The sequence below is a fragment of the Meleagris gallopavo genome, chromosome 5 (assembly GCF_000146605.3).
Source record: "Meleagris gallopavo isolate NT-WF06-2002-E0010 breed Aviagen turkey brand Nicholas breeding stock chromosome 5, Turkey_5.1, whole genome shotgun sequence".
NCBI classification, from domain to species: domain Eukaryota; kingdom Metazoa; phylum Chordata; class Aves; order Galliformes; family Phasianidae; genus Meleagris; species Meleagris gallopavo.
The window spans coordinates 18,016,279-18,040,172 of record NC_015015.2 but is presented as its reverse complement, the minus strand read 5'-3'; the positions used below and the strand labels follow the sequence as shown (position 1 = coordinate 18,040,172).

The window sequence follows — 23,894 nt, the reverse complement described above, 5'->3', positions numbered from 1 at the left end:
TTTGTGACTCTTGACACTCAGCTTTCCCAGAGTATCAAGCCTTTGTGCATAAACACCCCCACGATATCAAGAAAAGAAATGGTAGTTATCATTACAAAGTTTCTGCCTCAAACAGGAAAGAAACATGAATAGATTTAATACATCATCCTTCTGTTAATTATTAAATCAATTTTAAAGTTCTCAAATCTAAATAAGTTTTCAGTTTGACAGCAGGACAAAAGATTTAGATAAGTTCTCATTTGCCAAATGGCTTCAAACATCCCTTATCAGAGAAGTATCAGTCCTGAATAGAAACTTTTAAAGAAAATGATATATTGTGTAGGCTGTGGTCTAACAGGAAGCAAATGTTATTGCATTGAAAATAACTGCCAGTTTCCAGTGTGTGTATGGATAACATACACACGAGTAAATAGGACAGAACCATCAGAGTGATGGAGAAATTTTATCCGATTTTAATAAGACTGCTTCTGGAGAAACTGATTTGAACACCGAATAAATATTATTTAATTTCTATGTTTTAAATGTTCCTATATGCCAAACTTAAGTATAAGCAATAAGGAACAGAGAACAAAATATTATAAATCTGGAGGCTCACTAACAAAAGAGGCATTTTCTTTACACTTACATGGCTGAAAACAATGGAAAAGGGAAAAGGTGTGAATGGAGGACACCTAATCAGGAAGGAGAAGAAAGAACAGGGAAGCAAGTGAAAGCAAACCGTGAAATGAGCTCAGGCTTCACCCTCGGTTTCTTCATTATTAATGAATCATGTTTCTTTATAATGGGCAAAACTACTTTCCCTTGAAGCTCTGTAGCTAACCATTCCACGGTCCCTGTGTAGGAGCTCCACTGGTACTCTTGGATGGAGGCAGGAGGCCTGGCTGCCCCTGCACAGCCAAACCACACCATCACCTTCACCTCCACGTTCCTCCGTACAGGGCCTGCCTGCCTGTGGGATGGCAAAGGACTGGTGAGAGACTGACTGCTGCCATCAAACAGTTCCTAAGTTGAACTACTGTGTTCACACGCTGAGGAGGAGCAGCTGCCAGCTTCCTCGGCCTGCTTTGAGCGGGCACATGTGCTCTGCCTGCTCTTCGAAAAGGTTCAAGTTGCATGGCAGAGGTAGGTGTGATACAGTCCCAAGCTGCTGTACTCGCCCAGCAGCAAGACACATTCTCTCAGAGCAGCTGCCAGTTTGCTGGCGGGGCAGCCCCTGAGCTGGCCGGAGGCCTGTGTGCTGCCTGACCCAGCTCACTTGCTCTGCCCAGGGGTGCTGGCTGGCCACCGACCACGCGCTCCGCGCCAGTTCACTTCTCGCTTCTGCATGGGAATGCTGCGGAGCTACTCATCACCTCTGCCCACACACACCACACCCTGCTGCTTTACAGACACCTATCCATTAACAAAAATAACAATAAAAAAGCCCCCTAGGGAAATATACTTCTGAGAACCCGTTTCACCATGAGCGTTGCTAACTCACTGTCCCTGTGAGACAACTATAATCAACCAAAGCTACGGAACTACAGATTTTTCGGTATTATATGTTATGTCAAGGACAGCTTCTTACTTACAAAAGCAGGTATCTACTAAAATAGACATTATCTGCCTAGCTGATGATCGCTGGCTCAAACCCTCTCCCTTACCAGCTGCCCGCCTGTGCCTGGCACTCTCTTTTGCAGCCATCTCACGTTGCTGCTGGGACAGGATCATTAGCAAAGACAGCAACGGAAGTTTTACCACAGCTGTTGCGTGTCTGAGGTTGCTTCATTTTTTTTTTTCCTTTTGTGCCAACATATAGCACAGTCTGTTAGCGCTTCCAGCCACTGAATCGTGTTCAGTCACCAGTAAAAGGAAAGAAAAAAAAAAGACAAAGCAATGTATTTTTCAAACTGTGGAGGTCACGTAAATGCAGGTCTCTGTGATTTTTACCTTGAATTGGTGTTGTTTCTTGAGTCTACCTGCTGGTAATTGCTAAAGTTTGATTATTCAATTTATTTCTGTTTTCTTTCCTTTTCTTCCTTTTTTTTCCCAATGAGAATTGAAGGTTATTGTACTGAAGTAACATTGCTGCATTATAAAACACAGCCAGTGTTGTCTTATACAGGAACTGGAAAGTCCCAAATCCAGTGCATACAAAAGGGAATTCAATTACATGTTTAATTGTATGCACAGACTCCAAAAATGACAGCAGGTTTCTTTAGGCAGCAAACAGTTGCAGAGGCTTGAACTTTAACTTGCAATTAGCTGAACTTTCCATCTGACTGAGAGGATTCTCCGAGGAAAACCCCTCTTTCCTCTGCTGGCTGCTGTTGCACATCACTGCCTGCAGATTCATTCATGCACCGGGCTTCTGCACTGTGCCTTGGGCGGGGTGGGCCCCAGCGAGGGATGAAAATCACCGCCAGCTGCTGCTGATACTACTGCTAATGCCGCCGTGGAGAGCCCTGTGATTTCACGGGAAGGAAGCTGATAAACATGCAGGGCTGAAACAATTTTCTCTGCCACCCCTATTAACAGCAGCCACAATGGTCACTGACAATTACAGTGTCTGATGGCCATAAGCCTGGCTTTGAAATGATTATTACCTCTCTTGGAGTGACAGACAATAGTACTCCTGAATTTCTGGCACCATCTGGAAAATGGCAGAGGCTGCTCCAAAGTGGCTCTCCCTTCCAGCTGCCGATAGACCACAGAGAATAGTCCAAGCTACCAGATACACCACTAAAAGTAGGCTGTAGGAGTGGGTTTTACTCAGTACCTACCACAACATGTTTAGCAGAGAAGTACAGGTGGCAATCCCAACCTTGGTCTTGCTTCCCTCACTTTGTTCACTTTACACTTGAAGTCTGAAATTCTGTAGTCTAAAAATTCAATTTTAGGCCAAAACCCCAAATTTGATTAACACATGCTCTTGGTTATCATTTGATGCTTATATATCATGTTTTGAACAGCATGACTTATTTCGGTACACTATTGTATTCTTTTCAGAGAAGGTAAGACTACAGCAGTTGGTCCTGGTCATTTTACCATTATCCACTCTGTGAGCTAGCCGTATACATTCAGACTTAGTCCTGGGAAAACTATTTCAGAGAACAGTTCTCTTGCATGGGATTCTCTTTCAAAGAAACATCAATGTTTTTTGTAAATAATGTAATATATGTTATGTGAGATTGAAAATTGCCTTACTCTATCCTAACACATGCTCGTTAGTGTCAGAACAGAAATACAGAGCAAGAAGATGAGAAAGCCAGTGTGGAAGTCTTGTAACATCGTCTCTGGAATTTCCCCAAAGTTCTTGGGCACAGCTTTCCTCTCTTCATCATTTTTTCCCCTGCTTCTCTATGACATATTTCGCTACCAGTCAACTGCACTCAGAACTAAAATTACCCTTTTATCAAAGCAAAAACACAGTTACCACGGTACTTGTACTCCATCTTCTTACCCAGGAGCATGATCACCAGCATCCAAATTGTCCTTTTAAGGCATTTATCCAATCTCTTTATCTAATCACTTCTTAAAAACAATATCTCTTAGCAATTTATTTTCAAACCTAATTATCGCTGCTGTCTAGCCGTTCTCTCTGAATACCACCTTTTCTTTGGCAAGAGCATTACCATATTTTATTGCTTGTCCTTTTCTTTTTAATTAACACATATCTCACAGATTTCACCTCTATATTTTCCTCTGCTATATGAAAAGTGCAGATTTTATTTATTCTAACTTTTCACACATCTACATACTCCATTCCTATTATACGTTAACTTGATGGCTGCTGCAATCTTGATTTATTACTAATTTCTTATTTTTCCCCGTACCTTACAGTTGGTTTCTAAATTAGTAGAAATCTTTGCAGAGGTTTACACTAGTTTCCTGCCTGGATACTTTTCAGATTTCTTCTCTAAGTTAAAATTCTTCAAGACTTATGATGTCTACATAACCAATTTTAGTTGATTCACGAATCCACTGTGCTCCTTACCATGCAACCAAATATCACTTTGAGATCCTCATTTTCCTCACTGTATTTTTCTGCTTTTTTCCACATTTTTTCATTTGAAATGCTCTTGCTGCTGTCCATTAATAAAAATAATTTTTTTACTCCTATATGAGATTCTTTTCTACAATATCAAGTATTTTAGCAGCAACGAGCTCATGCTTTACTCTGCTGTTTATACTTGTCTATCAGCATCTGTGGACATCTCATCCTGCTAGCACATTCTTGCTGCAGCAGAACCTCAAGCATGTTTAGGTACTAGATAAATTACCACAGTATTTGTACAGCCTTCAATTCTGGCCTATGAAAGGCATGGGAACAGTTCTGGAAAGAAAGACACGCCAGGTATGGGAGAACGTTTCATTTCATCTTGGCTTGAGCTACCAGTGGTTTTAAAAGCAGTTAGTTAAAGAAGTTCTCCTCACTTGTATGATGCTATCTTCTCTCATTAAGCCTTTCTCTTCCTGTTTTCAAGGTAATGGCTCTGCATTGTGGTGAACACTGGGAACTGAAGAAGCAACAAATATTTCTCCAAAGATAGCAAGACAATCTTCTGCCATGGATTGTTGGCTCTTTGTGCGAGAGCAGTTCAAGGGCAGACATACAACCTTTCCATTAAACAATGATGGAAGTCAAAGTGAACTTCATTTAAGTTTCTTGGCAGCTTTGGGAGAGTAGCCAACACACACACACAAGTGAATAAAAAGCACAAAGAAGTGCAAATAACTTATTTAATCTACTTCATTTGCAGATTAACATGACATAAGTAAGCTAAAAGGCTTCCTCTGTGATTGACGGATAACTTGAGGAGTCCTTTCTCAGAGCCCTGTCCTGCAACTCTGGCACCTCTTGGGTGCCAATAGAGAACCCCTCCCTCCACTGGTAGACTCATTCTCTCCCTTTGCACTTCATCTTTGCTCCTACTTTTGTTTCAGCTTCTTCCAGTTTAGGGGTCAAAATTCTACAGATCACTTCTTGTTAATCAAGGAAAACCATGAGAGAAATGCTTTGTTACAAATACATCATGTCCACAGGGGAAAATCTCCCCTCAGAGCTGTCATTAACCAATCTGTCTGTAGCTAAACTCTCCTGGTCTGTGAAATGTGGCTCAAACGCATCGGACAGCAGAAATCATATCAATACCACATGTACCCTTCCCTCACATAGCAGTGACAGAATGGTCACAACAGCACTGAACTCAGGATGAATCAGATTTTCTATATCTCGTCTTTCCTTTAGCAGTCACATTAACAGTAAGCCCAGGATGTTTCCATTTTTGCCACATTCAGTAATAATAGTAATCAACAGCTATGACCATTATCCTGTGATGCACAGCGAAGTCATTAGTTTAAAAAAAGAAAATAAAACTACCATTAACTGCCGTTTTGAAGTCATTACTGACTACAAAGTCATGCTGGAATGCACTGCATACCAACTAAAATATATTGTAGCTATAATCTAATACCTTGCTAAGCCATTAAAGAAACTTCCCCGTGGGGCATACATGAAGTCTGACATACTTTTTGCAACTATGCTGAAGAGTAGATGGTGAGGTTTTCTTCCATTCGTCACTGCAAAATTGCATGACTCCCCGAGTCAGTACAAACCCCACTTCTTTAGGACACTCTTGGCAGCTCATAAAAGGAGAAATCAGTTGAGCAGGTGGTAACCAAAACACTGTAATTCTCATACAGCATACAGACATGGAGTAAGCCAAAGTCTGTCTTGGATATTCCTCTCACACAGTACTCCTACCCTTTCTCTATAGACTGCATCTATGTACCTGATTTTAGCAAGCACACTTTGGAACGATGGGCGGACAATTCATAGGAAGGAGAGCAGGGAAGGTTCTCCAGCTATCCCAGATGTGCCAGGAACTGTTCAGTCTGACACACCCATTCACTGGGCACTGCCACCATTACAGAAGTATTCACTGCTGCTCAAACAAATGATATATATTTGTACCATACGCACAAACACAGCCCTTGGGTGACAATGGCAATGAAAAATGTACTTTGTTAGATTTCTGGAACTGATGAGTGGAAAAAATAATGTAGAAGGATAATTGTTGCCCTGACCACAGAGTGCCTCAAGGCAATTGCTGTCACAGCGAGAGTCTGTTAAAAGCATGGCCATTTCCCTCAGACACTGCTGAGCCTGCACCACACCAAATTTCTAGAGCATTTTGCTGTTTTGGACCACAACTATTATTTTTTTCTCTATATGAACATTTCATTTATAAATACAAATATGTGAAACAGATAACCAAGCCACAGAAAGCTGATTGATACACAATCAATTTTGTGGGCACTTCTGACACCCTTTGTTCCAAACTCTCATCAGTCAGCCCCAAAGAAACCTTAAGAAGTCAGAAACAGGCATGCTCGACAGAAAAGCTCTGTAAATTTCAATCACACAGATCACTGCAGTTGTGTTTCTGTTCAACAGGCTGTGTCCAAACTCAGCCTGCATTAGCTATTAGTTCAGATCCCTGAGCTCAGGAATACAGTTGCTGTATGCTGGGGGGGTTCCCTCGCCCCAGCTTCCAAGAGTGCTGGGAGAGCAAACCAAGTATGTAATGTTGTTGAACGCAGATTTACCAGAACTATTCCAGATTCCCAAGCATAATTCTGTTCTTAATTTAAACTTTAATGCTTTACGACTCCCTTTTTATGGATCTGGAATTGTCATTTACAAGCAATACGCAGCTTTCCCTGGTTGCACAAAACACCACAGCCCAGGTTACAATTCCAAAGCATCTCCAATAAATCCTGCAAGTAACAGTTTATACAAAGGCAGATGCAAGAAAGCTATTAGCTATACAGCGGCAGAGCCATTGCTGTCTGAAGCACCAACTTATCAGCAATCATAAAAAGCTTCATTCATAAAAAACTTACGTGTCTCTGTTAGACAAAGCTTCAGCAAGCATAATCCAAAAGTTGCCCATAAGTAGAAGTTGGCCATTGTTTCCTCAGAACTGCTTTGCAAAAAAACAGATCCTCACAAGCTGCAGAAGGAAGAAAAGCCCCAGCGCCTGTTAAGCCTGCAGTCAATGAGTCTGAAGTTTGCTGCACTTTTTATTCTGATTCAAAGGAACTGAAGTAATGACATAACTGGGAGGGGGAGCTCAAAAAGTCACACCCATATTGCAACAAAAGTTACAGAGCAGGGCAGGGGGGGCCGCGGGGGGCCGTGAGTTCTGACTAAGCAGCCGCACGAGTTAAAGAGGCGCTAAGCCTTCACTTCTTACACAAGTACAGGCAAAAGTTGTAGCTGTTGTGCTTGCAGAAAAATGTGTGTAATCTCTCATGAGGTAGCTCAGGAAGGCACTGATTGTTGTAAGCTCCCCCTCCTGCCTTTTACAATCTTATTAATGTAAGCTAAGCAAACATAAAGCAATACAGCTTGGAGAATCCAGCTAAACACCTACAGCTGCCTAGATGTTTCTCCAAAATATTTTGCTAATTTTGTCCCATCTCATCATACTCTCACTCTGCAGTAAAATTTAGGGCAAGCAAAAATACCTGCTCTGCCACGGGCTCTCCTGAGATGCTCCTGCGTGCACCCGGAGGATATCCCCACACAGCAAGTAAGTTGAGGCGGCTCCGTCGCCTGCAGCCCGTTCCACCCTGTGCTCCAACAGCAGGTAGTTAACTACTCAGTGCCAGGACTGAGGACCAAGGTCAGTGCTTTATTGTATTGATGGTACAACGCAGGGAAGGAGTCGTTCCTCCTATTTCCAATTCACAAAACAGAGGAACAGGACGAGAGCACGTAGCAGTCTTTGGCACGCAGTGGAAGTCCTGCTTCCCAAGGGAGATACAGAGTGTGTGGGGCTCTTCGGGATTCCACAGTTAGCAAAAGACACCACATGAAATCCTTGGAGAAAACCTCAAAGCTCCTGCAGATAAGAGAGAAGCATGTTTATTGCACACCCTGGGGATCTCACAGTGTCTCTCCTCAGCAGTCATGAGGTGCTCTGTGTAGTGGCACGAGGGGCTGTGAGATCTCACACAGCCTGGCACGTCCCACCTATAGCAGCCGACAGGGCAGGCAGATGGTACTCCCCAGTTTCAGTTTCACTCAGCAAATTCAAAGTGAAAAGTTCTGTATTGGATTACCATGGTGTTGATACTCCTGCTGTAAAGAATTTTCTCATTAGTTTTTAATCTCAGTTAACATGAACAGTGGAAAAATACAGACAGGTCTTTCCAGCCACGGGCACAAGAACGTTATACTTTACCTTTCCTTTGACTTTTGACTTAAAGATGGCTGGCATCCCTTCCTCTGTCAGCTGGCTCCTGAGCAACAGGTTCCAACAGGCTTTCTTACAGGTCTGGGATATCTGATGGGACAAGGTTAAAGTGAAAATTTTTCCTTAAACCCAGAGGATCTTTTTATTAAGAAACTAGCAACTTTGAAGTTACAGATTAAACATGTTTTGTTTCATGAATATGTTGCTTTTTCTTTTGAAACAAATGTTTTTAAGAGCAGGGCAAAAAATTACCTCCTATGTAACTTACTGTTTGTAGGAGTGAAAATAGTTACGTGAATCCCTGTACATTTATACCTATGTGCAGACATCTAACTTTATGAATGAATGAATGAGGCTTAGTGGGATTTAAAATGCTGGTATGCAGTTAAGGCCTGTTATATTTTACTAAGGATCTACTAATGAAATTTCTTCAACTGATAAATGTCTTTTGAAATTCACGCCATGCATGAAACAAAGGAATTGAATATTTAAATAAAATTTGGATATTTTTGACTGCTGTTTGTTTGTTTTGGTTTCTTTTTGGATAAACATAAAATACCACTCTGTTAATGTCCTGTATTCCAATTTAAATGGAACAATAACAACAAAACAAAACATGTTTTCTTTACCATGGGTAAGTGGAGAATAATGTTCATTTCAGGGATATGGGTGTTACAGAAACAACACTCTTATTTTACCAGCGGTGGAAATTCCTACTCTCTCCATGACTGAAATTTCTCATTCTGTCTCTTCTGACATCAGATTATCAGCAGGTTTTTTTCTCAATTATTTGATACTTAGACATCTCAATACTTCTGCACGTGTTTGCTGGGGGCTAGTGGTATTTCACTTCAAAATATCTGTCTCGTTTGCTGAAATTGGCTAAGATTAGGCATGTTTAGATCAGCTGCATAGATGCTCTAGTGCCTAATACAATTGGAAAAGACAGATGTATACAAGAATAATTCATCACAGTACGTCATTTCATGTGATAAGCCACAGAAAGAATAATGAATATATCCCAAGTCAGCCTGACCATTTCACATGCCATCTGCTTGCACACACACCAGTCTAGGACACAGACCTGCATTCCAGATCCCTGAGCACTTCAAAGTGCTGCCACTAACAAATAAATAAAAAGCCTGACATGAAATATTTCCTTAGTTCCCACCCAAACATGGAATTTCTCCCTTAAAATATGTTGGCCTGAGGTAGGCAGTAATCCATATTTGGCCTGGGTGCAGGGCCTGATGCTACCCAGAAAATTGAGTCAAAGACAATGTTCATCTCTGGAAAATGTATACGACATACAATTTTTCATAGAGAAATAAATAAGTTCTGGTTTAGTTTGAGATAATCCTAGGAAACATGAAGATCTTGAAGCAGCTCTTCAGCTGAGGAAATGTAGCACAGCATTGCTCCAAGTTGAGGCCATCAGTTCATTTCAATTGAGAATTTGTTCCCCTGACAGTATTGTTAACAATGCCATTAGCTTTGGCTGCAATGACTTAAACGATTGACACAAAAAAATTATAAAATATTAAGTGGCACCAAATGAACTTGGTGAATTTTCAAAAGAGAATCCATCAACAAATCCAACAACTAAAATTACAAAACCACAACGTTTAAAAAATTGTCTTGTTCAGAAGTCTTTGACACAGCAGATACTGTGTCCACGATGGTGTTATCTAGTACAGGAGCATCAAAACAGCTCATTCATGATTTTATCACATGTGTGAACTGTAGACAACATCAATTAATTTTGATAAAAATCCTATTAGGGAGTACATGGTTTGGAGCCCTAGAAAAGGAACGTGTGGCTTACAGCAATATAAAAATATGTTTTTTGCTGGAATTCCCTTAGAGGATGAAATTCTGGTCCAGCTGAAATCAAACATCAAAATTCCACTGAATTCAGTAGGGCAGCATTTCCCTGTAATGTATATTTATTTGGATTTTATCACATATACAGATTGTCAAATGAAAATACCTGAACTTATGAAGTAAATGAGATCAGTGGAGAACAGTTTCTTTACTAAATTGGAACAACCGAAACAGGGGGAAGAAAGAAATTTTGTTTTTGTCAAAATCACTTGCCTTTCCCCCTCCCCCCCAAAAATGTGAAAAAAGGATGTTCTTAATTTGAAAACTTTTTTTTCTATTTTCAGCTGAAGGAATATTTTTAATAAAAAATTCTTTTCTGAATCTTTTTTTATGAAAATTTAAAATCATGGGGAAAATTCAATTATATGAATATAATAATATGAAGAGCATAATCTTGGTAAGAATAAAACGAACAAAAAATCTTATTAGGTAATTCTGTTCATGACAGCATACATTCAGCATAGACTACAGTTGGTCTGTGAGTCTGGCTGTAAGACACTTTGGGGGTGGAAGGAGGACTTTATACCCATGTAACTAGGATCTCAATAAGATATGGCATTTTTAATAAGATTTCCTCCTGTGTCCCCAGACTGCAATCTTGTTTGCCGCATTTCAGACTGGATTTAATTTTCACGATCATCCCTGAAACCAGGTTTTGTAATGGAAATGGTTGTAAATGCTTCAGTGTAGTAAATCCTGTATTGCACACTTCCTGGGCTCTGAGTGCTGTTGGGAAGGCAGAAGAGGAGGCTGTGCTAGCCTGAGCCAGAAAAGCTACTCTTTTGGCTGGAGGGCAAAGCACTCCCTTGGGAAGTTGGGCACCCGGTTCTACTCCCATCAGCCTTTTGTTCCCAGATGTAATTTACAGTTTGTGTCCTGCAGAGAGTCAGGAAGATGAACAATGGTTACTAGTTGTTTACTTCTGAAAAAGGCAGCAACCCAGATTGGCACCTACCGCGCAGATTCATCATCCTGTTTTACTGGTTTGCCCCAGATCCCTAAATAATTTGCTAATCCAATGCAGTCAAAAATCTCTAAGTCAGAATTGCTCAAGTACGTTGCAAGAAATGCTTTGCAGCAAGGTTTCCTCTTCAGCAGACGGTGTGGCCCTGTCAGCTTCCTCACTCCTTCTGTCTCAAACAGATCAGCCCCTGGCTGAACCCCCTGGCACACAGCGGGGCACCAGCAGGACATCCTGGCACAAGTACCCATCCACATCTTTCATACCATTAGTTACTAGGTCAGAGCTGGAGACGGAGTAGGATCCTGCAAAGAGCACATCAGCTGCCACCATAAAGTCAGCACACAGAAAAGATGTACTGCTTGTATTGGTGACTCAGAGCCAGAAGCAGCTGTGTGAGGGCTGGGGGAGCATAGGGGGAACTGAGAGATGGGGGGACATATTTTTTGCAGGTGGTTTTGGTTTTCCTACTGCTTCCTGCTTGGCCCTCCCAGCACCCACTGCACAACATGAACACAGAAATTTGCACACTAGGGCATGAGCTGCCATCTTGGCACTAATTTTTCTCTTCCTGCTTTCATTTCTTGCATTTGCCCTTTAACAATGAGTAAATCATGCTTATACCAGGCCATCTCCAGGATGTGCGGTTTCTTGTCTTCCCCATTCTCCTCCTTCTGATTTTGACTTCTACCTCCACTTCTTTCCCATCTGCACTTGTTTCACCTCTCATCCTTTCTCATCTGCTCTCCCTCCTATGCCATGTGTTGGAATAACAAAGCCGAAGACTTAATGCTCCAGAAGAGCAGGTGAGCTGTACAAAATGCAAAGATTCATATTACTCAGGAAACACTTAGGATTTGCATAAACAAATTGCTAACTGCACTGATAGATAAATCTGAGGGGCCTGCTACACCTAATATGGGCCTGGCCAGAGCCCTTCAAAGTCAAGGCAAGCTCTGTGCTGATTTTGAGGAATTTCCACCACTCAAGACAGCTGTGAACAATGTTTGGTTTAGTCTCAGTATCTGTATTATGATAACATTTTTTTCATGTATGTATATAATCTGGGAAGATAGAGGGGTTCCATCAGACTTACAGTCAAATATTTTCCTATCTAAAGAAAGAAGAAACTGAGTCCTAGCTGGATTCATTCATGGAACAATTCCTATTCACACAGTTTGTTTGTGCCCATCTTGCCACAGCCACATATAACACAGCCACATTTAGGCTGTGCACTAAACTTAGCAGCATGGGAATGAGTAGTTAAACCTCTCTTTTCCAGTTAAAAAGAATACTAAAACCAGACCTGGCCTGAACGTAAACAGAAACTTACTGAATTTCAGCAGTCTCCCTGTTAGTCAGTTTATGACCGCTGTGAAAGGTGGAAGGGAAGGAAAAGTATCCTAATTTTAGACCATAATAGGCATGTTTGTTTTCAGAGACAAAGATAATAGCTGGTTCCAGTCTGGCTCTCAGAGGAAAGGTGCAGGTGTGTGCACGTCATGAGATGAGCAGGATGAGGAGGCCAGCAGGCACAGCAGTGGGAGCATTTCACTACTCAACTTCCTGGGTAAAACATGCATCAAGCAGTCTGACCTTTCTCAAAGCCTCAGTTAGTGCATTGCTAGAGCATCTTATTCCCCACAGAACATTTCTCTTGCCTCTTTGGACCTGCAACTATCATATTCTTCCCTCCCTTCCAAAATAAAATATAGTAAACTCTGTTCTGCAGATTAAACATAGCCAGCAGTAAAGGACTTTGGCCCTTCCTGGTGCAATAGCAGTGGCTTGTTTACTCAGACTTGATCCTTTACACTTGGGCAAAACAGCCCAAGCCTAGACAGCTGTCTCCATGACCCAGCTGGTAAACAAGGAGCCTGAGACCTAGCAGCACCCAGGGCCTCTCTGCTAATGAACTTTATTTCTCCGTGTTCCTGAATTTCTGTTAAATAAATATGTAAGAGAAGAGCTGAATGCTATTACAACGGAATGAATTAATCACAGACCTGAGAATTGTCACACTAGACCACACATCCATTGCCTACATCATCACTTGGCTTAAGTAACAATGAAGGCTAGTCTTACAGAAATGAAAAGAATCAAATAAAAAAAAGTATCTCATCTGAAATATTATGACATAGTTGGTAAGAGTTGAATTATATAATGAAGTTTGTTTTTTTTTTTCATAACATACCTGGCATAATACAGCTTAATCTGAGTGCATGTTTCCTGTTGACCAAAAGCTGATATTACTGAAGTGCTCTATTTTCTTTGTCTTTTCTTTAAGGATATCGAACAACAATAGTTTGTGTTTGTTTTGGACTTCAATATCTCTGTCCTTTAAAAGCATAATAGCAAGGCATCCTGGCACAGAGGCTTAAAGAGAGATCAAGAATCCAGGAGATGTATTCCTCCTCCCAATCTGAGTAGGGGTTAATTCTACAGATTTGAGACAATCACACAATACTGCATCCATTCTCTCCAACAGTCTACAAAAGACAGAGAAAAGAGGGGAAAAATGTTAACTTGAATATGATTTTGAAATGTGCTTGCATTCAGTTGCAGTCAGTTCAAGTTGGTTTTTGAGAGACGTAAGACCTGACAGGGTCTTCTAGAAGCAGAAATTTGCTGGACAGAAATTCTATACATAAAAAAAAAATGAAATTTATTGTTTAACGCAATTGTAAATTACAAAATCTGCACCATGTTGATGACTTATATAAATAGACCAATCATCAAATATCAGAGCATCACATGATTACTGTTACTAAACAACCCCATTTCATCTTTTGGTTCCTGGATACTGCTTTTCAATCATTTGTGATTCATTGGTAAAGAAAACACTTGTTTCAAAAATTTACCAAATTCTTCTGAATAATGCATATCTAAAATATTTGCACTATGTTCACAACCTCTTAATTTGTAGAAATGTACAATTGGTAATAAATAAAGTATGATGAGCTATTTGTTCACCTCTAAAACACTATTTATGTATGCTAAACATTTTATTGAAGTGTTGGAAAGATTAAGCAGGTCATGTCTGAACAGCATGTTGAACAAGTCAGATCTGGAAAACTATTAAGGCTCCTTGAGATGTTAAAGTTTCAGCCAATTTACATTAAGTTTACAAGAAATGATGCATGTCTGAGTCATCTGAGATTTTAAAGATACAATATGAGAGCAAATTTGGTGACATACAAATGGATATGAGAACTAGCAAGGGAGACTGCAGTTTATCTGCTGTCCACTGAACACAGAAGTCCTATCTGCAAAAAGCCCCTCTTCCTTTATTTTGAAAGATACATTAAGACAAAGATGTTTACATACATAAGAATTTATCTAGAATTCACACTCCACCAACTTTGCTTTCTACAATGATGTTGTGAACTCTTCTTTAATTGTTAGAAGGAGTTTAGAGAAAAGTTTTTCTAAAGGAATGGGTAGGGAGAACTGAAGGGAGAAAAAGCCAGACAAATCTGGTATGAGCATAACATCTGCACGGCACTATTTAGGAAGCAGGAAATGCCAGACAGTACCATAAAGAGTATTGTACTAAACAGGTTTCTGAAAATCTTGGGACAAAATGGAATGCATCAAGGGAACTCCTGTAAAGCTTCTTTCCCTTATACAGGAAGAAATCACTGTTTGGTATTAGCTAGCCTAGGAGGGATAGATCTACATCAACATCAATTCTTACAAATGTATTACTCTCTAAGTGATGAATTATACAAGGCATATCTCAAGGGGCATAGACGTGAGACAGGCTATGAATGTTCAACAGTCTGGTTCAAATAAAGATATAAGGATACTAGAGCTTATCTCAACTATTTAAGGATTCTTTTTTAACTTCTCCCTCCCATATTCAAATCCAGTTCTCCAATCCCAGTCTAGCTAGTTTTTCCTCTCTTCTTAATCTTTTCTCTACAGACAGATATTTGAAACTCAGTTCACATGGCCCAGTCCTTACTGAACTAAGCTACTAGAGAATACGTTGCCCTATATCAAGCTTAGCCCATCTGAGAATTAATTGAAGCACTCATAGAAAACTGAAAAATAAAAGATAAAAATAGACTATATACTGCTAGTCACAAACACCCAGAAACTCTCACTGAATGTCTGAGGAGGCTCAGACTGCATCTCTCTGAAATTAATCACTTCCTTCCAAAATATGGGTACATTATGTAAAGAACACAGCAGCTCCTTTGCACAATATTTTTTAAGGATGAGAATTTTAGAGAATAGAAATAAGTGTTATCTCTATCAGCAAATATAGTCTTAGTTATTCATACAGTAATTTTCTGAGTTAGAATGCAGTCAATACTATAGAATTGCATACACATCTATGAGCAGGTAAGACCAAAGTATTTGATTGCACTCTTTTGTGCTGTCCTGAGAGTGTGCACTAGGCATTGGACTGCTTGGTCGCCTTGAGCCAAGACTCCCTCAAGCATTCACACTGAAGTTACTCCTTTCTAATGGAATATTGAACCAGAGAAAGAAATCAAGCCTGTGGCTGGATGGCCTTATTAGACTCTTGTGGGAGAGCCTTGGTCCTCTTCCTTCTCCCTTGGGGAGGTAGTGAGCATGCACATGCATGTCTGCCTAGCAAAGAAAGTCCTAGCCAGCTCTCAGCTGAGCCTGCTTCAGAGGTGAAAATGTTGGAGCCGTAGTTATAGAGTATTGCATACAAGATCATTAGACTTGCAGATAGAGCTAACTAGCTAGGGCCCAATCTGTTCTCATGATGATCTATGGCTTTCTGGAACTCATGATTCTACATAGCTCTGGATATACAAGCTGGATACATCTCTTTGCCCTTTTCTGCTGGGTCCCCAGAGATAAACTAACCTGAAGAACACAGCATACTGCAAGATTTAGTCCTCTGTTACTAGTAATGCTGCTTGTGATTTTTCAAGTAGGAAAGATTATATTACCCATTGAAGTCTGGGGAAGTATGTCCCTCTCCCACCTTCTCTTTTTTTCTTTTCTTTTCTTTTGCAAGGTTCTGCAAGATTTTCTATTTTGCTGGTATGGATTTAGGCAATTATTTAGCAGTAAACTATTCATTATCAGATTTTGGCCTTGTCACGTAAGAAATTACTGGCCAAAGAAACAAGTCTTGCATCCATCATTCAGCAAGAAGAAACTCTTCCAGAGATCCAATTGGCGTGAAAGATAAAATTCAGAGAGAAAAAATTAATCTGAAAATTAGGAAGGGTCTGCTACAGCAACAGTTACATAGTAGAATATCTTATGAGAACATGCTCACCTTGCTGAATGATGAATGAGATGACTACACCTTTGTAACTATGATCCTATGATTCACTGAAGAGTATCCCACATCTCCTCTGCCACACAACTGAAACTTGTAACACCTGAACAGTCTCTGAAACCAGTCATAGGAGTTAATCACACTGTGGTGGGATATGCCACTCCTCGGAGGCTTTGCTGCAGACAAAGAATGCTTTCAGTCACACAGCTGTCAGGATGAAACCCAGCTAGAAACTTCCTCTCTTGGAATGCAAGTATACTTCACTACTTGGTGTGAAAGGACGTATATCATTTAACCCGTATTGTACTCGTGTTATTGATCATCTCACAGACACAGTGGATTTTACACACTCCAAGAATCCATTTCAACATCCCTGAAGAATGAGAGATTCCCAGCAGATGGCTAATTACTGGGTGGAAAATAAGGAATACTCTGAATTTCAACTTACGAGACTGGTCCTCAATGGTTTCTTATAGTGAACTCCAAAAGAAGAATTGCTTTACCTATACTTCACCCCACTTGGTGCCTTTGTCATGGGCAGACAGCACCATGTTCTGGGCTGTATAATTAAATTAAAACATAGCAAGATCAACATCTTAGGATAATTTCTGCTTTGTATACTGCTTGTTATTACAAATTCTTCAACACTTTCTACACAGAACTACTACTTTGCAAATAATGGTCACTTTTGCATGGCATACGGTGCTACGGAATATTGGAAACAACTATGTAGCTATAAGTTTTGTTGTAAACACTGGTGACTGGTGACTCAAGGACAGAAGTCATTGAAAAAAAAGGGTCATAACATTTGAAACATGAGTACAAGGACTGGTCTAAACACAAGGTTTTTTTTTGTTGAAATTATGTTAATGTCATTAATGAATCATTTTGTGTCTGCTGATGCTCAGAACCATGAAATACATAATGCCATCTTCTTTCAAGTGTGGTAGTAGAGTACAGAGGTATAGAATATAATTCCTGATATATCTTTTGCCACTGAAATATAAATTCTAAAGAGAAAAAAAATCTCAAGCAAAACATACTTATAGCCCTTCAGATGACTGCTAAGTTCACTCGTGTGCAGGTTTAGCCATGCAACAGTGACTATACAAGTAACACATAAAATACTCTCATGAATTTGAGAGCCATAAGACAAATTATAGGAAGCTGGGAAAATAGAGGAGAGTTCCACAAAAGGCTCACATGGTGATGATTCCTTCTGTTTTTTGGGGGGCAAAGCTGAGGTAGGCTGGACACATAGACAACTCAGCAGCACTGGCCTTAAAGGCATTCTTTTGTACAAGCAGAGACTCAAGTTCACCAGAAGCTTTAGTATCAGTTAAGGCTTCCATGTTCCCCAGTGCTAAAAAGTCTCAGAATGAAACCATATAAGGGTCATGAGTCACAGTTTGATCCTGTCTATCTTTCGGTATTGTCCCCAGTCCCAGTAAATGTAGAGTTAGACTCCTAGAGGAGGAAAAGTAAGTTCTCGATTTGAGTAGATTCTTTTTCGATACCGGTGGAAAAAAAATACCTTTTCCCAAGACAAATTCTGTGTAGGAATTTGTGCAGGAAGCAGCACAAACAACCAACTAGAACAATCATTGAAAATGACAAACTCAAACAAGAGAGAAGCATTAACTCTTAGCAGCTTGAACCCTCTCACTATTCTGAGGATCTGAAACTATCTATCAACCAGTTTGAGATTTTGTGAAGAGAACAGCAGTGACTAAGTAAGACACATATCAAATGGCATTCAGCTGTATCTGTCAAAGACTTCAAACTTAACTTTAAAATAAAAGGAGAGTAGGATACAAAGTAAAGTTTTAAAAATGTGGTCTGTTCCATGCTTCGAAATTTAAAATCAAGTTCTATTTCCTCCTTTTGATTATAAGGTTTAGCTTTCTTCAGGACCCACAAGCTATCCAGAACACTTATAAAGGTAGGAATATCTCCATTAAACCAATATGCCTCACAAAACTACGTTATCTTTTGTCCCTGCTTATATCCCCAAACCCAACGCATTCTAGTGGGGGGGGGGGGGGTGAAGAAACTCCAAAGTCTCAAGAATTTTCATAAACCTCAGCTTGCTTTCTCTGTTAAAAAAGACACACTAGAATTTGCATCTCTGGCAATTGTAATGAAGCAGAAAGAAGTGCAAAAAGCAGAGAAAATATGAACCTGGGGAGAATTCAGAACATTGCTTTAAGACATATTCTCAAGTTAGAAACAAGTCAGAGAAACAGCGTGAGCTGTGATACAGAGAACACATTTCTACCCAGCAGTTAAGGCTGTGTTGTCTCAATCAGTAATGATTTGCACGTAATCACCACCTACTTACACGTTCCGGATAAACAGAAATTCGCTTCTGAAATTTATTCTTTAATTTACCATCAAACACATTTGTTTAATTATTCACAAAAGCTTTTGAAATTGAATCAGGATCCATCTGTGGGGTTTATAAATAAATTCCAATTTCCAAGTGAACAAACACGTTTTTCATAGCATCCACCTTAGTCCAACCATATCTTTCCTCTACATGTGCCTACATGATGAGTGAAGGAAAGGAATAAACAATCATTCCAAGTGCTTGGCAACGAACTCTCTCTTATTATTGTCAAGAAATTGCACATCAGATGAGAAGCTGCAGAGCTTAATTAAAAGGAAACACAGTTACAGTTTGTTACTTTCTTCTTAAGTTATGATTTATTTTAAACTTGCAGAAATCCTCAACATCCTCTTAAAGGAAATAAGATCTCAGAAATGCAAACAGATTATAGAAAGTACCAAAATGGCATTCAAGGATTGCTTGGTTTAAATATCCCCCTGTATTTCTGCACAGTTACTCTACTGTTTGGATTCCCTTGCGACTATTATTGGTGTTAGCTTTAGTGGAGGCAATTTTTTTTAAAGGAGAAAACCTGCGGCAGGTCTATAAATATAAATGCCTGCTTTTAAAAACAAAGAAAGACTGGGAGGGAGAAAAAGAACTGAAGGAAAAAAACAACAAAAAACTAGCAAGCAAACGAGAGAGTTGTGATATCAGGTTTCTTTGTGTCTATTTTCATTCTGAAATGCAAATGAAGGCTGAAGCCTACACTCTAGCATATAGCAATACAAAGACGCTTGTATACATATTGAGATTTTTATGATTTGAAATACAGTTTTTGTGTTTTGTATCTCTCTACATACTGCACGTAAAATCAACAACCTTATGGATCACCCATCGCATATTTGAAGAACATGGTCTCCTTGAAGATCTTAAACTTGACGGGGTTCATCTAAAAAAGGGGATAAAACGATCAGCACTTTGAAGACAAAGGAAATTCCAGACATCAAAAAAAAATCACTACTGCTGCTGCTGAGTACACTTTAGAAAAGAGCATCGAAGTTTGCTCTCTCTCTAGTGTGAGGGAGTAGGTATTTATTCTTACAGATTCTACTTTACACAGGTAGGTACCTACTGATGATAAAAATAGGCACCTCCTTTCAAGTGACTGTTTAGGATGTGATGTTGTGTGAATGGAAGAATTCTCTTACGCTGCTGAGAAATAAATCTAAATTTGGAAGGAATGTGAGCTTTCAGAAGTAGCCCTGTTCCTCTCAACATTTCCAGAAACAGCTGTAGTAAATGGCTTTTATAAATCTCATTTGGAGATGCTTGACTCTCTTTGTCCCCTCTTTAGGGAAATCAGGGTGAGGTTTTGGCTTCTGCTCGGGCAGCCAGAAGGCTGACACACCTAATTATTAAGCATTCAAGTGCTTTACAAGGTCTAGTCTGAAAAGTAAATTCCTCAAAAACTATGTCAGTGATTGAAAGGTCTCAAAGGGACTATTCTTGGACTTAAATTTGTGAATAAGATTAGGTATTCTGAATTCAAAATATTTAAATCTCTGAATGAGAGATTTCATGTTGCTAAATGATCACTGATTGCCACAGAGACATTAATATACACTGACTTTCTACACATCTACTATTTATAACCAAGCAAATGGAGATTGCTGCCATGTTATTTGCACATCATCATAAACTGCTTTTCAGTCCTCCCAAACTGGCCACTGAGGATTTGAGGCAATAGCAGAACAAGTTTTCTGTGCTTTTTCATAGCTCTGTAATCTAAACTCTGCCCCCCAAGAAAGTTTTCACAAGATACGAAAGACTGATAGATAAGTTAGGAAAATATAAATTAAAACAAGAATTTGTTGACGTTTTGCTGGATCACTTTCCTTGTTCTTTCCCAAACAAATGTAGGAAAAACATGAATGTTTTTATACAGGGAGCAGCAAGCAAGGAAACATCAATTCTACATGTCCAGGGCACGAAAAATGAAAATCTTTATCACATTTAATATGCATTGCATTTGTTTCACACAAACCTCAATTAGGAGATCATTTTGAAACGCAGTGTTATTTTACCAAATTATTAAATTATTCTTTGATTCTTGATATCTTGTAAATGGAATGAAAAGTTCACGCTTTGAGCTCTTTTCAGGTCTGTATAGCTCAGAAGTGCACTGAAGAAATTAAGCCTCTTTACTTCTGCCAGTGACTCAGAATATAGAAAAATAAGTATTTCTTCTACAACACTGCATTACAGCCTTTTCTTGCAGTCAGAAACCGTGTTTAGAGCTGTGGGAGGCATGGAAAAAATGTTTTGCCTAGGAATTATCAGATAGACAGGAGCAAGGCAGAGGTGGGGAGCTGAGGAGGAGGGAGTGAAATAAACTGGCAATTAAATGAAGCAGGAAAAGCAATTGTAATTAAGGAAAGCCAACTTAAAACACAATTCCAGGTGAACGTTTCAGAAGGCAGTTCTACTGGCCAGCCTACAAAGAAATGAAAGTGAGTTGAATTTATGAAAGACATTCAGTTCTCTCAAAGTCTCTGTCATACTGGAATCTATACAGCCAGAGTAATGATTCTAACTGTAACGGAAACATGATTATTGATGTTGTTTTAGTTTTTTGCTTTTGTGTGTGTGTGTGTGTGTGTGTGTGTGTGTGTGTGTGTGTGTGTGTATGTCTAAGACCTAAAACTTGCACCTTTGTGTAGCGCCTCCTCTACAGAACCCACTGAGGAAACTGACATCACATTATTTTACTGTTTCTACTTCCCCTTTCTACAGTGCCCCAAAAGCCGTTTCCCCTGCATTACCAGTAATATCACCTCTTCCATCATGAAAAAGTACCCCATGTTCTTCCCTAATTTTAACAAGTAGGTGTTTCACATTTTTTCAGTCCATAATTAGGTTTTATAAAATTCTTGTTAAACCCATTTTTCTCTGGCAGGATGTTACGTAAAAAATTCAGTCCATACAAATTTTCTTTAAACGATCATTTAGAATTTTAAATTGAAATGGTGTTTGAAAGTGAGTTAGGCATATTTTCTCATCTTTTTATGCAGTAAACAGCCTCGCTCTGTCATGTGGTAATTCTCAGAGTATCTCTAAAGACTGAAAGCACAGAGTTGAAGGTGTTGACTACAGAGATATGTTCTATCACATTCCCTCCTGAATGCAGGTTTCTGTGTCATTGTACAGTTATTGGCTCATGATACTGGCTCATCAACCATCTATTTCATAATCCAGGTAGCTTCCGTTATTCCTAACTGCTGCTTAGAAACTATTGATGACTGGGCATTTTGTTCAGACAGAAGTGCTTAGGACAACGAGAAATTCCCAAATAAAGAAAACTATTTCACTGTTAAAGACTCTCAGAAACACAACCCTTACTGTCTTTCATACCACCTAGTACAAGAAATGTTTGCCTGTAATTGCACTCATTTGGCAAAGGGATAATTCATTTTTATTCTGCTGTACCTAATGGACTAAGAAGAATTACGTCAAGAGAACAAAAAGAGAAGTTGAATTAACTTGCTTGTTCAGAGAAATTTTCTATCCATCCTGTTGTCCTTTTATCTCATTGATTAAAAAAAATAAAGCCATAATAAGTAAGTTTTTTCATGCCCTCCTTTTTTTTTTTTAAATAAATTTCTTCCTGGCCCCTGTATACGTGATTGCATAGGATGAAATAAGATTGGACTTCCATTAATGAAATAGGAACCATGTCCAACATCAGTTTTTAGAATGACAGTCTTTTCCTTACTGTACTGCACTTCACAGCATACAATTTTATAGCCCTTGTGTAGAATACAACCATAGCAAGGATTTACTTCTGCCAATGACATATTTTTTCTACACGCTTAGCAGATTGTAAGATGTGTGCTCCCAAAGCAACAGTTACTGTCAGATTTTCCACCACCAATGAGATCATGACTAAAATTAAGGAAATTCTTCTGTTGCCTATAACATTCTTTAATATTATTTGATCTCTTTCTCAATTCTCTAGGCTTAGGACACAAAAACTAAGCATAAATTATATACTTTTCACAGCACTTTAAGCAAAGTGTTCATCATCCCTCCCAGCTTACAAGTCAGAACACTCTATTTTAGATAGCTTTGCAATTCTGACCTACAAACTGTACTGACTGTGTGTTTATAAGGAAATGCGCTCACATTTACATTCTCATTTATGCATATTCAGATCTTAATGGAAGAAATTATTAGATTAAGCAAGAAAGTGAAGCAGTTTTAATCAGTGCTGATATTTGTGTTGAGCCTAATGGTTTCTCCTTCAGAGAGTTAGTCTGGATACAAACCAAGCAATCCCACTGAAACAGACTTAGTCACTGGAAGAGATGGAACTAAAGTATTTAGCCAGCAGTTCATTCTTATTACTTTGGCCTTAGGAAGTCACCGATATTTGCTACAATTAGAAATAAATTGGTCAGTGTCACAAAAATCCTTTACAGTTCTCATTATGACCACACTTTTAAAAAGAGGAGAATCAATACAGCGGTGGATATACAGAATATTGAAATATTCTTCTTTTCCAACACCAATAGATTATTAGCATGTTTATGATACACATTCTTTTGGACATATACAGACATGTAAACTTCAAAACTGAGCCAAAAAACATACACTACATTACTAAGAGGATTTGAGGATGCACTGTAGTGTCCATAGGAATTTTGCATGGCTTTTGCGTGATTAACTCCATGGTAATTATGGTATGGTATTATTTGTACGGGAACTGTGAAGATCAGGAGTTTATAAAAACGTTATATAAATAAGCACTAATGAAGGACTACTTTGACAATCTCCATGAACATTTACTGCTGGTCTACATTCAGTAAAGACCTGAATTATTTCAATGACCAATATTACAACCACTGTTTTTAAAAAATAAATACATGAGGAATGAAGCTGGTACTTTCACAGTAAGAAATCTTTGGAGTTTGCTACTATTTTTTCTCAATAACAACAGAGTCAGTAATGATTCAAAATTCAGTATTTGCCTACTGATGCCCTTGATGGCCTTTCAAATGTTCACTTCAAGAATAGCAAGTAGGTTGAGAAAAATTTAAGCTTAAACCCAATTTAATCAAGTTTCACAGGTAAATCCGATGCACGCTCCAATTCTGTCATGCTTTGGTGATCTCAGAAATAAAGTGGTTACCATACAGAACA

The 23,894-nt window shown here is 39.2% G+C and overlaps 1 protein-coding gene and 1 long non-coding RNA gene across 22 annotated transcripts in view; both read right to left on the bottom strand.

Moving 5' to 3' along the window:
- CD44 (CD44 molecule (Indian blood group)) overlaps positions 1-7,114 on the bottom strand; it is a 53,592-nt gene extending 46,478 nt beyond the window's left edge. For 4 of the 21 annotated variants that reach the window (XM_010711232.3, XM_019615495.2, XM_010711235.3 and 1 more), the window contains exon 1: positions 6,889-7,114. In XM_010711232.3, the coding sequence (XP_010709534.1) occupies positions 6,889-6,955 (67 nt within the window). In that variant the 5' untranslated portion in view covers positions 6,956-7,114. The remainder of the gene's footprint in view (positions 1-6,888) is intronic. The other 17 variants (XM_010711238.3, XM_010711237.3, XM_010711236.3 and 14 more) reach the window with 12 other exon arrangements.
- An 11,600-nt stretch (positions 7,115-18,714) lies between these two features.
- The window catches only part of LOC116216662, a 30,453-nt gene continuing 25,273 nt past the window's right edge, over positions 18,715-23,894 (bottom strand). Inside the window, exon 8 of the long non-coding RNA XR_004159879.1 lies at positions 18,715-19,644. This is a non-coding gene — a long non-coding RNA (uncharacterized LOC116216662). The remainder of the gene's footprint in view (positions 19,645-23,894) is intronic.